The 15252-nt window shown below is 45.1% G+C and overlaps 1 protein-coding gene across 3 annotated transcripts in view; it reads right to left on the bottom strand.

Annotated features, from left to right (window-relative positions):
- Positions 1-15252, bottom strand: part of Utp4 (UTP4 small subunit processome component) — a 33887-nt gene that overhangs the window by 7393 nt on the left and 11242 nt on the right. For all 3 annotated transcript variants that reach the window (XM_006255563.5, XM_006255562.3, NM_001009640.1), the window contains exons 5-12: positions 13229-13318; positions 9742-9953; positions 7744-7915; positions 7544-7635; positions 5615-5711; positions 4498-4562; positions 2716-2838; positions 1247-1403 (exon numbers count right to left, since the gene is read on the bottom strand). In XM_006255563.5, the coding sequence (XP_006255625.1) occupies positions 1247-1403; positions 2716-2838; positions 4498-4562; positions 5615-5711; positions 7544-7635; positions 7744-7915; positions 9742-9953; positions 13229-13318 (1008 nt within the window). The remainder of the gene's footprint in view (positions 1-1246; positions 1404-2715; positions 2839-4497; positions 4563-5614; positions 5712-7543; positions 7636-7743; positions 7916-9741; positions 9954-13228; positions 13319-15252) is intronic.

The raw sequence follows: 15252 nt of genomic DNA, 5'->3' as shown, positions 1-15252 counted from the left end.
GGATGAAGAAGATGGAGGGTGCCAGGTGCTGGTGGCACACACACTGTTAGCCTGAGGCAGAGGGAGGCAGACCTCTGAGTTCGAGGACAGCCTGGTCTACAGAGGGAATTCCAGAACAACCAGAGCTACTCAGAGAAACCCTGTCTTGAAAAACCAAAATGATATTATAAGGGGCAAAGTAGTTTAACAATACTGGTTTAATTCATCTGACTCCTAAATGACAGGTTTCTTCTGAAGCAGCTTTTCTTTTTATTTTTTGGGATTGGGGGATTAGGATAGGGAGCTGACACAGGGTCTCTCTGTGTAGCCCTAACTACTATGAGTTCCATGCTGGCCTCAAAACTCACAGAGATCCATCTGCCTCTGCTTCTTGAGTGCTGGGACTAGAGGTGTGCACCTCAACGCCTGGCCTAAAGCAGCTTTCCATGAATTAATATTAAACATTGACAATCCAGGCTGACTAGAGTCTAAGTGGTAACGAAACAGCTAAATGCCAGGGCTAGGGACAAGGGACAGATCACGGATACTCAATGACCAACGAAAAGTGGATGAGAAACTTAAGTCAACACTGCATCTCCCCAGTGTTGTTAATTCAGTGTTAACTGGTGTATATAGTCACCCAGTGATGCAATCCATGTTCTCACAGAACACAGTCACAAGCACAAAATTTTCATCTTATATAAACATCTCATAGAAACATACAACAAAAAGTTAGTGTGCTAACAAAGTCTCTATATACATATGCCAGAAAACACAAAAGTTCTTGGGGGAAGTTAGGGGTTACTTGGCAAAGTACTGGGGAGGTTACTAGTCAAAGTACTGGGGGTGGGGGGTTTACTAGTCAAAGTACTGGGGGGGGTTACTAGTCAAAGCACTAGGGGGGTTACTAGGCAAAGTACTAGGGGGTTACTAGGCAAAGTACTGGGGGGTTACTAGGCAAAGTACTGGGGGGGGGTTACTAGGCAAAGTACTGGAGATGCAGATGACTTTTACTTTCTTTCTAACTCTGCTAACAAAACTAAGGATGATGAAACTTCTCTGGCCCCAAATAAGGAATCGAAAACACAGTGAGAAAGGAGTAGGTGTGAGGAACATTTCAGATCTCATCGAGAGTCTTCATCTGCCAGATATCTCCTCCTACTTTAAACATGTGAGTGAGTTTATTTGCAGAGTGCACAGAGCACCAGCATCCGATGCTGGGGTCTAAGGAGAAAAGGACCACACCAGAGAGCTGAGAAGTCCCCACCTGATTGTGGCTGGAAAGTATGCAAGTGCTTGAAGCTTCCTTCCGAAAGATGGATGACATGTAGAGACCCTTGATTTGATGCCACAAAGAGCTTTGTTGAATCTTCAGAAAACAAAATATGAAGGGCAGAGCGAAGGAATGCTGGTAATTTGGAAACCTTCGGATAAATCAACAGTGAGAAGCCAGTGAGAGAAAGTAGCACAGCAGAACCTGACACAGCCAGGCTAAGTTACGTTAACCTTGGAATGTCCAAGCAAGGACCCGCAAAGGGGCTGAACACAGCCTATCTAGCCTTCTCTCCATCCAGATGGTAATGGGTCAGTTCTCTACCTTGCAATACTATGGGAATAAAAGAACATTTTTGCTAGGAACGTTTCTCTATTTCTTTTTCAAGTAAACAATAAATATATGAGCCCTAAAATCACTCACACTAACAAAAACAGACTCGGCAGGCTGTATTTATATATTTATGTGCATGCATGTATGCACACACACTTACACACACACACACACACACACACACACACACACACGACAATAATAGTAAAAAAAAAAGGCTATCTATTTGAGAGTGGAGAGAATACGAGGGGTCAGAGGGAGGTTTAAGAGGGAATGGACGGTGGAAAGGAATGAAATTGTATTCTAGGGGCTGGGGATTTAGCTCAGTGGTAGAGCGCTTGCCTAGCAAGTGCAAGGCCCTGGGTTCGGTCCCCAGCTCCTAAAAAAATAAAAAAGAAACAAAAAAAAAGAGCAGTAAATATATATTTATATTTAGTATTACAGTGGTAATGTTGAAGATTGAACCTAGAACCCTCTATAGGATTTAAAACAGGACTGGAGAGATGGCTCAGCGGTTAGAAACACTGACTTCTTCCAGAGGTCAATTCCCAGCAACCACCTGGGGGACTCACAACCATCTGTAACAGAATCCAATGACCTCTTTTGGCGTGTCTGAAGACAATGACAGTGTACACTCACATATACAAAAATAAATAAATCTTAAACGAAAAACTTGTGTGTAGGCTGGAGAGTTGGTTCAGGGGTTAAAAGCACTGACTACTCTTCCAGAGGACAGGGGTTGGAGTCCCAGCATCCATAGAGAAGATCACAATCATCTGTAACTTCAATCCCAGGGGACCCTCCCCTTTCTGACCTCTGCAAGCATCAGTACACACACACACACACACACACACACACACACACACACACACACACACACACACAGAGTAGATATGCTTACATGCCTGCAAAACATCGGTACACACAAGTTTAAAAACATGCTGTGTTCATGTGTGTAGAGGGCAGAGGTTAAGTTGTGAGTCTTTCCTTCCACCATGCAGGCTCTGTAACAGCTATGATTGTCTAGCTTTTCACTAAGGAGTCCTTCCAATTCATTGCTACTTCAAACAAATATTACACATAAAGGGAGTTTCTTCTTGTGCAGGAATGCACTGTGCCCCCTCACTTACTCTTTGGAGGCTAATGTTATCACGTTCATATTTCAATCGATAGAGAAAAAACCGAGACGCTGTAGAATAGGCTATCCAACTTCCACACGGGGAGACGCAGCTGCAGATAATGTTCTCAGGGCCCTGGCAAATGGAGAAGCAACGGGCGTGAGAAAACCAAGTTTTTCCCCACACAAAATCTCATTGATTCACTGCAGTCTCCCACACTAGGCACCCAATGCTGGGTACGCACGAGCAGTGTGCCACCAAGGCTGGCAAACCTAACAAGGCTCCCACGACAGGACTCTCCAAGCTCTCAGTGCTTAGGACATTTCCACAAATGCATACATACACGGCCTTTTTTTTTTTTTTTTTTTTTTTTTTTTTTTTTGTTCTTTTTTTCGGAGCTGGGGACTGAACCCAGGGCCTTGCGCTTCCTAGGCAAGCGCTCTACCACTGAGCTAAATCCCCAACCGCCCCCCCTTTTTTTTTTGTTGAGACAGGTTTCTCTGTGTAGCCCTGGCTGTCCTGGAACTCACTATGTAGACCAGGCTGGTCTCTAACTCAGAGACCTGCCTGCCTCTGCCTCCTGAATGCTGGGATTAAAGACGTGAACCACCACTGCCCACCTTGCCTATATGTAGTCTTAAAACACTCATGTGCTCTGAGGACTACAATTAAATCCCAGACAGAACATCACCAGTGCAGCTTTGATTTCCAAACCCAACATGGGTCTGCAGGTGACTGTGTACTACGTTAGGCCTTTGAGTGCCTTAGAAAGCCTCAATCTGGGAAACAGGAGCAGGAAGGCATTAATGTAACAGCTGAGGACAAACGACTGGGAGTGCTGACATCTTTTCTGTCCGTGATGACTGCTTTGAGTTGGATATGGTGGTGCATGCCTTTAAGCCTGGTATTCAGGAGGCAAAGCAGGCAGTCTTTGAGTTCAAGGCCAGGCTGGTCTATGGAGCAAGTTCCAGGACAGCAAGAACTACACAGAGAAACCCCGTCCTGAAACACTAACCCCCAAAATACCTCTAAGAAAGAAAAAAATGAAAAATAGTCGAAGGGGAAGAAAAGTGTGACTTAAAGTTTATACAGAGTTAAAACTAAAGCTGGGTGTGGAAGTACCCATCTGTGATCCCAGCCCCAGGAGGGAGGTAGGGATTCTAACTCTAAGACTAACCCTGATGACACAGTAAACCTGGACTCGTTCTCTGGCCTGGCTGACTTCAGACTCAGAGTGGCCCTTATCCGGGAGCCTCCTCAACGTTGGAATTTTCTGGCATACGTCACCATAAATGACCAAAATCTTTATTTATTTACTTTTTTGGTTGAGGACAGGATTTAATGCACCTTAGAGTCGTTTCGAATTAACTACTAGCCAAGATGACCTTGAACTCCTAAACTTCCTGCCCTTGTGTCCTAAGTACTGGGATTATCACAAAGAGCTGAAAGACATTTTTATAAAAGATGAAATGAGTAAAACAGTTTACACGGTACATACTAATGTAGAAGGAAGCACACACACACGTAAGCACAAGCTCCTCTGCTTTTCTGGGAGGAAAACACTGCTGCAAGTGCTCATGTCTGAACAGAGCACGCGATTCACATTATACTGCACTATCTTAATTACTAAAAGGATGTTTCTAGTACGAAAAGGAGAAAACCAATTTCTTGTACTCACTTATCAAATTCTCAGCATCTGACTGATGTCACAGTCTTGGCTACAGATTGAGTGGCACTCAGATTCAGAATGGAAAGTACTCTGAACCTTGGATGGGGAGTAGGATCAGTTCTCACCTTTGTCTTGAGGTGCAGGAGATGGTCTGCATTTTTAGAGAGCGGAAGAGTATCTCCATTCTTGCCTAAAAACAGGAAATTCCATCATTTAAAAAAAAATCCTGCATTTTTCCATTCTAAAGTCAACCCTCAGTAACACGGAATTTCTACCAGTGGGAAATCTGGTTTCTCCATGTAAGCAGACAAAATCTGAAAGGCTATGTGAAGAGCGGCAAATGGAACTCTAAGGCCGAGTGTCTGACATGGCTGAAGCCACTCACAGACATGCAGGTAGGCAGAGGCAGATTTCAATACATTCTAAGGAGGAGAACGCACTTAAACTCTCACTCACTCCAGAGCCACGCAGCCTGTTTCCAGGCAGGACTGCCTCTGCACATCCTTCTATCTTCTCAGCTTTCAACAGTCTGATTTTATTTCTGCCAGGCCAGGGCAAAGCCTGACGGCACAGCTATCACCTCAACCGCCTCTCGCACACATCTTAAAGAAGCTTAAGTTCTCTGGTATTTATAACATTCTGTGTGTTTTTAGTTAGCTGTCTATGTACATAGGTATGCACTTGAAGGATAGAAGAGGTGAGGCGGTCAGGTTCCCTCAAGCTGGAGCTATGTGGGGTTGTGAACCATCCGGTGTAGGTGCTGTACAAACTGAATCCTATAAAAGCAGTAAACAATCTTAATCTTGGCCATGTCCAGCAAGTTCAGGGAGCTCTTGATTTGGTCCTGAGCTTCTGATTCTCTGCTTCCACTTTTAGGAAACTGCTGCCACGCGTGACATTTCTACAGGCAGAGTTTTAGCTGCGATTTTGATACTCTGCATTCTCTTTCCAGTTTATTTATTTTCTCTCTTTTCTTGGCCCAGGCCTCTGCCTCCCATGTGCTGGGATTAATGGCATGCACTATTATGTCTGGTTTCCAGTTTCCTTTTGTGTGGGTGTACTGGACGATACTGTGGTTCACTCCCAGGGACTTGTACTCCCAGGCCGGCACTTTACTTGTGAGGAATACATAAGCCCTTCTTGCTATTTTTTCCCCTTTCCCATTTTTCTCTTTTTAAAAAACTTTCCAGTTTAAAAAAAAAAAAACAAAAGCAAAAGTGAAAAGCCTTTCTGCAGACACACCTGTTGCGGCTGTGGATCCTAGTCTCCAGAGTTCCAAGTGGTGAGCAAACTGGAAAAGGAGAAGCTGCCTTCGCTTTGAACAGGAAATGAGACGCCGCTGTAGTCAAGAGTTGAAGAGTTGTAAGTAGGCCAACCTGGTCATCTACTGCTGTGTTTCCAGATTCAACATCTTAGCATAACAGCCTCTCTACTGTTGAAACCCATTTATTTAGCTGGGTAGAGTAGCCCAGTACTTGGGAGGCAGAAGCATGTGGATCTCTGAGTTCAAAGCCAGTCTGGTCTACTTACTGAGACCCAGCCTCCAAACGAACACCCTAGAAATTCATTTATTTGATAAACATATCTCAAGTCCTACTACAGTCAAGCCACTGTCCTAGGAACCAAGAACGCAATGGTGACGAAAATAACCACTGACCTCAACAACCGAAATAACACAGACATTGACAAATGACACAGGCAGTCATGCTATACAGCATGGCACAAGATTTAACATGGATAAACATAGGATGAGCAGAAAGGATATCTAACTTAGAAGTAGTTCACTGGTAAAGATCAATCAAGCAGAGAAGGAGGGCAAGGTAACGAGCTCGAGGGAGGAAAGGGCACCTGACCTCTTATTGTGTCTCACGGTCAGATACAAAAGCACCAAGGAAAGACTTTCCAGAATAAAAGAGCTCAGTGACACAGGACAGTCCAAGATCAACATGGGTCTACAAATGCACCAAAAATTTAGAACTCTGTGCTGAAGACAACAATAGCAACCAAAGGGTTTTAAACACAGAGGAATGAACAAGGTGCTTTAAAAACGACATAGATGTTAACAAAAGGAGACCAGGCGGCTGATCATGTATGCATATCTTTAATCCCAGCACTTGGAGGCAGAAGCATGGAGATCTCTGAGTTCTAGATCTCCCTGGTCTACAAAGACTTCCAGGACAGCTAGCGCTACACAGAGAAACCCTGTCTCAAAAAAAAGCAAACAAGTAAACAAAAAAGGAAGTCACTGAAAAGGAATCCATGAGAAAAGAGTGATCCAAACTAAGATAATGAGGCACAGAGATAGGCAAGAGACACTGAGGTCCTGGTACCAAGTGGAGCTCCATGAGTTCAAGGCTAAGCTAGACTAGTCTACGAAGGGAGAACAAAGCCAGGCAGGGCTATATAATTAAATCCTGTTTTTAAAGAGAGGTATGTGTTGGGATTGGGGAGTAGAGGAGTGAGGTCTATGTTTGACTTTATCAAACCACACACATGAAATATGTGGGTATTTTTTAAATATATATATATATTTTTTTTTTCGGAGCTGGGGACCGAACCCAGGGCCTTGCGCTTCCTAGGCAAGCGCTCTACCACTGAGCTAAATCCCCAACCCCATATATTTTTTATTGTATGTATATTGTAATGTATGCAGGTGTTTGGCCTGCATGTATGTCTGTGCATCACACTCATGCAGTGCCCAAAGAGGTGAGAACAGAGTCAGTTCTTGAATTGGAGGTAGACAGTTACAAGCCGCCAGACGAACTGGGTTATTTGCAGGAACCACTGGGCCATATCTTCGCCCCCAAATGTGCGTGTTAATTGGAAACATCATCCTGAGTGTCCTTTCTGAAGAAACACTCCCCTCAGTAACTGTGCTTTATGGGAATTTTGTTAGCTTGTTTTAAGGGTGGGCAGGCTCTACTGTTTAGGTGGAGAACCAGGTTTGTAGTGGTCAAGGAAGATGTTAGCATCCCCACAAGTTGAGTAGACCTTCCCAGTACATAAACTGGACCTGCCTCATTATCATAATAGTCACATACATGTGCACAGAGCAGATGTCTTCACGGAGGCTTGCCTAGAACATAAGGAAGACAGCCGTAGGAAGTGAGCCGTGTCTAGGCTTACTGGACAGAGGGACAGAGAGGTGCTGAGGGTGTGAGGGGTACTCACATGGGGGAAAGTGATCTTTCGGAGAGCGGCATCGTAGTTCTTTACCTCCACTTTCTCCATGAGAGGCCGAATAACTAGGTGGGTGTCGGTGCCTGGAGCAACAAGGCATCAGAGAGGGAACTCGGTGAGAGATGTTCTTCATGAAGAGAAAACAGCAGAGCTGGGCAGAGTCGAGAGCAGCTGGCTGGGGGAGGACCTACCTCCTGATATCAGGGCTGTTGGGCTGTGGGCCACAGTGCGCACGTCGTGTGTGTGGTGCTGGAATGGTTTCGTCCGCACCCACTGCTTCTCGCTGCTGTTGGAAGTCACCGACACCAGCTGGAAATGGAACACTGTGCCCTCGGCTGTGCCCACCACAAAACTGTCTTCTTGCTGAGAAATTAAACCATGATGGGATACATGTCAGCAAAACACTCCGGATGGGAAAATATTCCTTCAGGTGTTCTATCTGGGCAGCTCAGGAGAAAAAGAGAAAACAAAACAAAAACAAACCTCTTGCCCTGAATTAGCAGGGAGGTTCCAGGAGCCGTTCCCTCAGAGGAGCAAGCGCACACATAGGAGCAATGTGCCCCCTGCTGACAACAATTAGTAAGGCCAACTCTGGTATGCAGCCAGTCGCATGCTACACATTCAATGACAAACCAGAGTATCATTCATGAAAATCTAATGGACCAAAAAAGTTCCCATTTCCCAGCGACATCATAGCTATACATAAAACATTACTCACAACTTGCAATGATGCTGGTGTAAACACCTTTAAATTGTACTCTAAGTTGGTTTAGGTGGGAGATTTTTATTTTGCTCCACGATTTTTTTAAGAATCTCGGGGCTGAAGACTGGTTCCAAGGTTAAGGACACTACTGCTGTCAGAGGATCTGAGTTCAGTTCCCAGTACTCTTGTGACACAACTTAGAACTCCAGCTCCAGTGGACTAAAGCCTCTGACTTCTACACCCCATATACATACCCACACCCACACATAATCAAATATTTAAGGGAGGGGGGGTGGTACCAGCTTACAGCTGTCTGCAGTTGTAGTCCCAAGGGATCCAACAGGTAAAACACACATGCATATTAAAAAGGGAGACGCTAGAGAGATGGCTCAGTGGTTAAGAGCCCTGGCTGATCAAGAGGTCCTGGGTTCAATTCCCAGCAACCACATGGCAGCTCACAACTGTCATCCTACTCCAGAGGATTTGACACCTTCAGAAAGACAGACAGACATGCAGGCAAAACAACAATGCGCATAAAAGAATAAATTTTTGAGGCAGGATTCCTCTCTGCCTGCTATGAACCTTGAAAGATACACTAAACTGCTTCCACTTTGGTATTTAGGTATTGCGCTTGGTACTTTATCTCCTTAATGACACCTACTTGTTCTGGCTATGCTTGTTCTCTCCTTGGCTCAAGTGTCATTACCTGCTGGGCCATCTTGTCAGCTTAGCAAAACATCTCTACGAATTTTAACATTTCTATCAAAAAGCATGGTATGGATGTCTATGATGGCACTGCTTACATGGTCTAGAAGGAGTCTATGATGGCACTGCTTACATGGTCTAGAAGGAGTCTATGATGGCACTGCTTACATGGTCTAGAAGGAGTCTATGATGGCATTGCTTACATGGTCTAGAAGGGTTTAAGCTTTTCTGCTGCTAGTCAATGCAACAGAAAAGCACATACAACACTGAAACCACCTGGTGGATTTCTCAGAATGGGACCCTGCCATTGGGTGACATGTGACTATATACAAACTACACTTAGTACAAGAAGAAATATGTAAAAATAGCTTTAAATTAACAAAAAGTGTGTTAGTTGTGAGGGAAAAAAATGAATCCTTCTAATTGACATAAGCAATGTATGTGAAAAGAGAGACCCTGAGACAGGCTTAGAAGATGGACTTGTGGGGGCTGGAGAGAAGGCTCAGTGGTTAAGAGCACTGACTGCTTTTCTAGAGGTCCCGAGTTCAATTCCCAGCAACCACATGGTGGCTCACAACCATCTGTAATGGGATCCGATGCCCTCTTCTGGTGAGTCTGAAGACAGCTACAGTGTATTCATATAAATTTAAAAAAAAAGAAAGAAAGAAAGAAAGAAAGAAGAAGATGGACTTGGTCACAAAACCTGTAATCCTAGCTACTCAGGAGACGAAGGCAGGAGGATCATAACTTTAGGGATAACTCGGGCTGGGACCGTACTCACATCAGCAACAGCAATAGACTGCACGTCAGCGTTTGCGATGAGATGGCTCTTGACAAGTGTCCCAGTAGCTGAGTCCCATAACTGCACCTTTCCAACTGAGTCCACGCTTATGACAGTGCCGTCGGACAGGAAGGCAACACCCCACACTATGCACCTTGACTTGGTCACTCCCAGGTGCTGCCTGTCTAAAACCATCTTCCGGGTTATGCTCCCTGAGAAAGAAGAAAGGCACACAGATTTAGTTTAGTTTTTCAAAATTGCTCAGGCAAGCATAACATGGAGTTACACAGGCCTGAACACAGCCAGGCAGTAAAGGGCAGCTGTGCTGAACGATGAAGAGGAAGGAGCGAGGTGGGAGGGAGGGAAGGAGAAAGAGAGAAAGAACTGATGTCCCTTCCGAGAAGTGGAATGGAAGGAGCCCCGTTCACTTAAAAGCTGGCACATTATGTGTACACAAAGGGAGAAAGAAAAGTGTCAAAGACGCAGAGTGGCAACCACGATATGGGTAAGACTTAAGGAAAGTCAAGAAGCCTTGACTTACACTTGACGCCCTCAGGGGCTGGGGACCCTGTACTTCAGAGACTAGAGAGGTGAGGAGCCTCCAAGGAGGGGGACTGGTCAAAAGTTAATCTAGAGGCTGCTGGACCTTGAGGTACCCATTTCCTGAGTAAGCAGTCAGATTTTAACTAAACTCTATCTCAACAGAAGAATTTCTTATACAAAAGACTTTGGGAACTGAGGCTGGGACAGGGCTGTCTGGAAGGAAAACAGGGTCAAGTGAAACTGCTAACTGAATGCTGACAACACCAGACTTCCTCTCAGAACACTGACAGCTGGGCCTGAACTTCCAGGACTCACAGGGACGGAGAACGGGGGAGTCCGAGAGCATAGCTCAGAAGTGGAACACGTAACCCTCAGGGTTGGGCTGACCCCAATCAAAAACCTGATTGATTTCTTGGAACCAAGTCACACAAGAAGGGAAAAAAAGTCTAAGATCCCAACTTCACGAGTCCCCAGACAGGCCACCCAGATGCCTCCGCAGGAGACCCACTGCGGCGACAGGAGCAAACAGGATACATGGGAAGAAAAGGTTCCTCTAATGAGAAAAGCTGAGCAGACTGAAACAACAAGCAAATCAACAGAAGGACAGGAAGGACAGAAGGACAGGAAGGACAGAAGAACAGAAGGACAGGAAGGGTGCAGCACTTGCCAGGTACCATCACTAACAGCCTCCAGTAGAGGGCTGGAGAGACAGACAGCGCGGGTGTCAGTGCTGCTCTTGCAAGAGAACGGGAGTTGCCAGCACCACCCGTAACTATGGCCCTAGCAGGTTCCTTCATGAGCACACACAATCACAAACCAAACTACAACTCTTAAAAAAGATCAGCCTCGGGCTGGAGAGATGGCTCAGCGGTTAAGAGCACCCGACTGCTCTTCCAGAGGTCATGAGTTCAATTCCCAGCAACCACATGGTGGCTCACAACCATCTGTAAAGAGATCCGATGCCCTCTTCTGGTGTGTCTGAAGACAGCTACAGTGTACTTATATATAATAAATAAATAAATCTTTGAAAAAAAAAAAAAAAAGATCAGCCTCAGAGGCCATGGACAAAGGCCCAGCTCAATCTCCAGCAGCTGAAACCAGGAAAGACCTTGGGAGGTGTCTAAGTGAAAATTCCACTACAAAGATTAAGGTATGAAAACAAATTTATCTTAGCCGGCAGTGAAGACAAAAAGATGAAAACCTAAGAGTGTGGGGAAAGTCAGAAGACCCAGCACTGAAGCAACAAAATACCGGAAAGGGAAGAGAGAAACTCATTTACAGAGCACAACTGATTGACACAAGACAACAACCAACGAAAACCAAACCCACAACACAGTCAGACATCAGCAAGTATGATGATGTCAGGGTCAGACAGGGTCCGGGGGCAGAGGGCTCACCTATTGCGTACAGGGGCCTGGGCTGGATTTCCAACAAAGAAACAAAGAAATTGTCCACACAGGAAAAGGAAAAGGGCCTAGAAACCAAACTAAGTTTAACTCTCTGTATGCACAAAGGGTCAACAATTAGAACAGCATTAGACTCCCTAACAGGGAAAGGTGGGAGCCTAAATGACACAGAAGCAGAAGGGACCCCGGAAAGACTGAAACACCAGTCTTCCAACCCCGCACTTGTGCAGCACGACCCAGGCAACTAAGCTAGACCAGAAGTCAAAACAGAGACATAGAAACGGCAGGAAAAACAAACAAAAACACCAAAATACTCAGATGTGTTTTGTATGGACGTACATAGCTGAAAGATCTCAAGGGTCAAGCAGCAGAAACACAGGGAGAGGAAGAATGTTAAACAGGAAGCAGACGGAAGGGAAGCAGCTCTCCCTTTGTGAGCAGTGCACATGTGGCCTTGATAGAGAGACCTGACTACTGAGTGGGACCCAGTCACGGATGAGCACATGGGAAAGATTAGGAGACAGTGTGCTTGGACACTATGGCACAAGGTACAAACAGTAGTCTCAGGTGCCGAAGTCAATAATGTACAGAAATTAAAAACCACAATTCAGAATTATAAACATGTCATGTATGGCAGAATCAGCTAAGAGTTGCAGTGGCTTACTCTGGGGAGTGAGAGAAGGGACAGGGGCATTCCCAATTTTGTAAAATGCCTTAAGGAGGTCTTTGTTATAGGCATGTATAATTAAAAAAAAAAGAAACACAGAAGTCAGGCACTGAGGAAAAAGAAAAACAAGAAGACACTCCAACCCATTTTGTCTCTGTATCTTGCATGCACAAATACGTTAGTCTAACAAGTTAAAGGTAAGCTCACACTGAGGGTGTCTAGCAACCCAATTTTCCAGGCCAAGAACAGGAAAAAAAGTCATTACTTTAGAGAAAAAAGCTACTGTTATATCTCTTTATAAAGAAAGTGCTGTCAGCCCCCCACTGCAGAGTGGAGATTCTCTAAAAAGTCGCAGTGCTGATCAAATACAGCAACAGGAGGCCAGAGATGGCTTAGTAATTAAGAGGGCTTACTATGCAAGTAAAAAAATGAGAGAGAGAGAGAGCGAGAGAGAGCGAGCGCACCCAGATTCCAGGGCATGTGTAAAAGCTGGGTATGGTCCCTGGATGACTGTAACCCCAGCATAAAGGGACTGGAGATCCAGACTAGTTTCTTGCCAGGGTATATTAAAAACAAAAAACGAACTCTAGCTCCCAGGTTCAGCAAAAGACCGTGCATCAGAAAGAGCAGGGAGGGTAAGTAAGAAAGGAGAATGTATCACATTCCCTCTGGTTAGCACTTACAAAGGCATATACACACACAACACAGAAATTCAGAGACACACACAGAACATACGTGGGTGAAATTTGTGATGGACTCGTGGAGTTAGGCCATCAGGTCATTGAAAGAGACAAAGTCAAGATTTTAGAAACTGAGCAATGTAAATCTGGCAAAAACCCACACCCCACATGTACTGAATAGAGAGAGTCACCTGATTTGACATCGAACACACTAATGTAGTCTATGGAACCAGCTGCAACGTGGGTACCAGCAGGATGCCAGCTGAGACTCAGGATCCGACCTTAGGGGTAATAAAACAATAAAAATGTGACATCTAGATATACAACAAAATCTAACAGCTCTCCTTCCACAGTTACCTACAGGGCTGGCACTGATCAGCCTTAGTCTCCTCAGCAACAATGGTCAGTAAGCTGTCCTGGGACCTACATAAAGCACCTGACAACTCGCTTTAATAATGTATAAATGGTTGAGGAAAATGTGTAAATATATTTTCTTCTGAGAACGATGTGGTGGTAACAAGAAAATTTCAGTGTGCACAGACACTGACTTTTCAGATTAAAGAGACATACTTGCAGAAATGCCCAAATATACGTATGCTAAGGCACAAATACTGACATTACAAACAAGGATGCACTGGATATAGGAGGGCACCTTCACAGCCATCGCATTGCCCAGTGACACCAGCCACCTTAGTTTGTGGAGGCTTGCCTGACGATGCTCACACAATAAGATAATTTAACATTACATTTCTCAGAACAGATCCTTGCTCTTTTTTTTTTTTTTTTTTTTTTTTTTTTGGTTCTTTTTTCCGGAGCTGGGGACCGAACCCAGGGCCTTGCGCTTCCTAGGCAAGCGCTCTACCACTGAGCTAAATCCCCAACCCCCAGATCCTTGCTCTTAACCAGCCATAGTTGTTTTTCTTTTTTGGTGGTTGTGCTGGCTAGTTTTTTGTCAACTTGACAAAATTACCAAAGGAAAGAGAGAACACACACCATGGTCACTGCTCTCCAAAACAGGCCCCAGCAAACCACAATCTGCTGTTGGTTTTTGTAAATCAAGTTCTACCCGCACACAGCACACACATCTGTCTCCGTGCTACACCCAGGGTTAGCCGAGGCTACAGTGCCTCCAAAGCCTCAAGTGCTGTTGTGCTCAGAAGTTCAAAGTGCTTGTCAACCCTTGCTCTGTAGCCCAGTGCCGGTACATCCCAGAGCCCCAGCCACACAGCCGCAGCAGCAGCTCATGACACTCCCCATGGCACTTAAATCGACTAGCATGGTTAAGAACCACAGCCAGCAAATCTTAGAGGTCCACCCCTGTAATTGTATCACTGAGGCAGGACTGCCACGAGTCTAAGGGCAGCCAGGGCTACACATGTGCCAGGCAAGTGCAGGCTACAGTGTGAGAACCTGTGTCACAAAAAGCAGAAGGAAGGGGGAACAAAGGAATGGCAAGTTTCCTGTGGTACAAACCTGTAACCTCAGCACTCAGGAAGTAGAGGCAGGAGGATGGGGAGTTCAAGGCAGTCTAATCCCATAGCCAGGGGAACCAGCCTCAAAAAGCACACCATTTAAACAGGGTTAAGACTGACTCTATGTGGGGCTGGGGATTTAACTCAGTGGTAGAGCGCTTACCTAGGAAGCACAAGGCCCTGGGTTCGGTCTCCAGCTCCGAAAAAAAGAACCAAAAAAAAAAAAAAAAAAAAGGACTCTATGCACAGCTGTTTACATTTCACAAAACAGGAGTTTCTGTCGGAGTACACTGCTGATTTTATGGCAACTTGACAAAGCCAGAGTCATTTTGGAGAGACCCTCAATTGAGAAAATGTCTCAACCAGACTGGCCTGTGGGTAAACTTGAGGTACACTTTCTAGATTGTTCATTGATGTGGGAGGGGCCCAGCCCTCGTTGATGGTGCCACCCCAGGACTTGTGCTTCTGGGTGCTATAAGAAAGCAGACTAAGCAAGCAGCATTCCTCCATGGCCTCTGCATCAGCTCCTGCCTCCAGGTTCCTGCCCTGTTTTGAGTTTCTGCCCCAGCTACCTTTGATGGACCGTGCTGTGGAACTAGAGACTGAAATAAACCTGTTTCTCCCCAAGTTGCTTCTGGGTAGGGGAGTTTATCACAACATAAACCTAGGCTAAGACATAGATGATAAACAATATACTCATTTTCACAGAAACACTAATTTTCTACTTTGAATTTCTATATATT

The sequence above is a fragment of the Rattus norvegicus genome, chromosome 19 (genome assembly GCF_036323735.1).
Source record: "Rattus norvegicus strain BN/NHsdMcwi chromosome 19, GRCr8, whole genome shotgun sequence".
NCBI lineage: Eukaryota > Metazoa > Chordata > Mammalia > Rodentia > Muridae > Rattus > Rattus norvegicus.
Note: the sequence above shows the minus strand (reverse complement) of the source record. Positions and strands in the feature narration are given on the sequence as shown.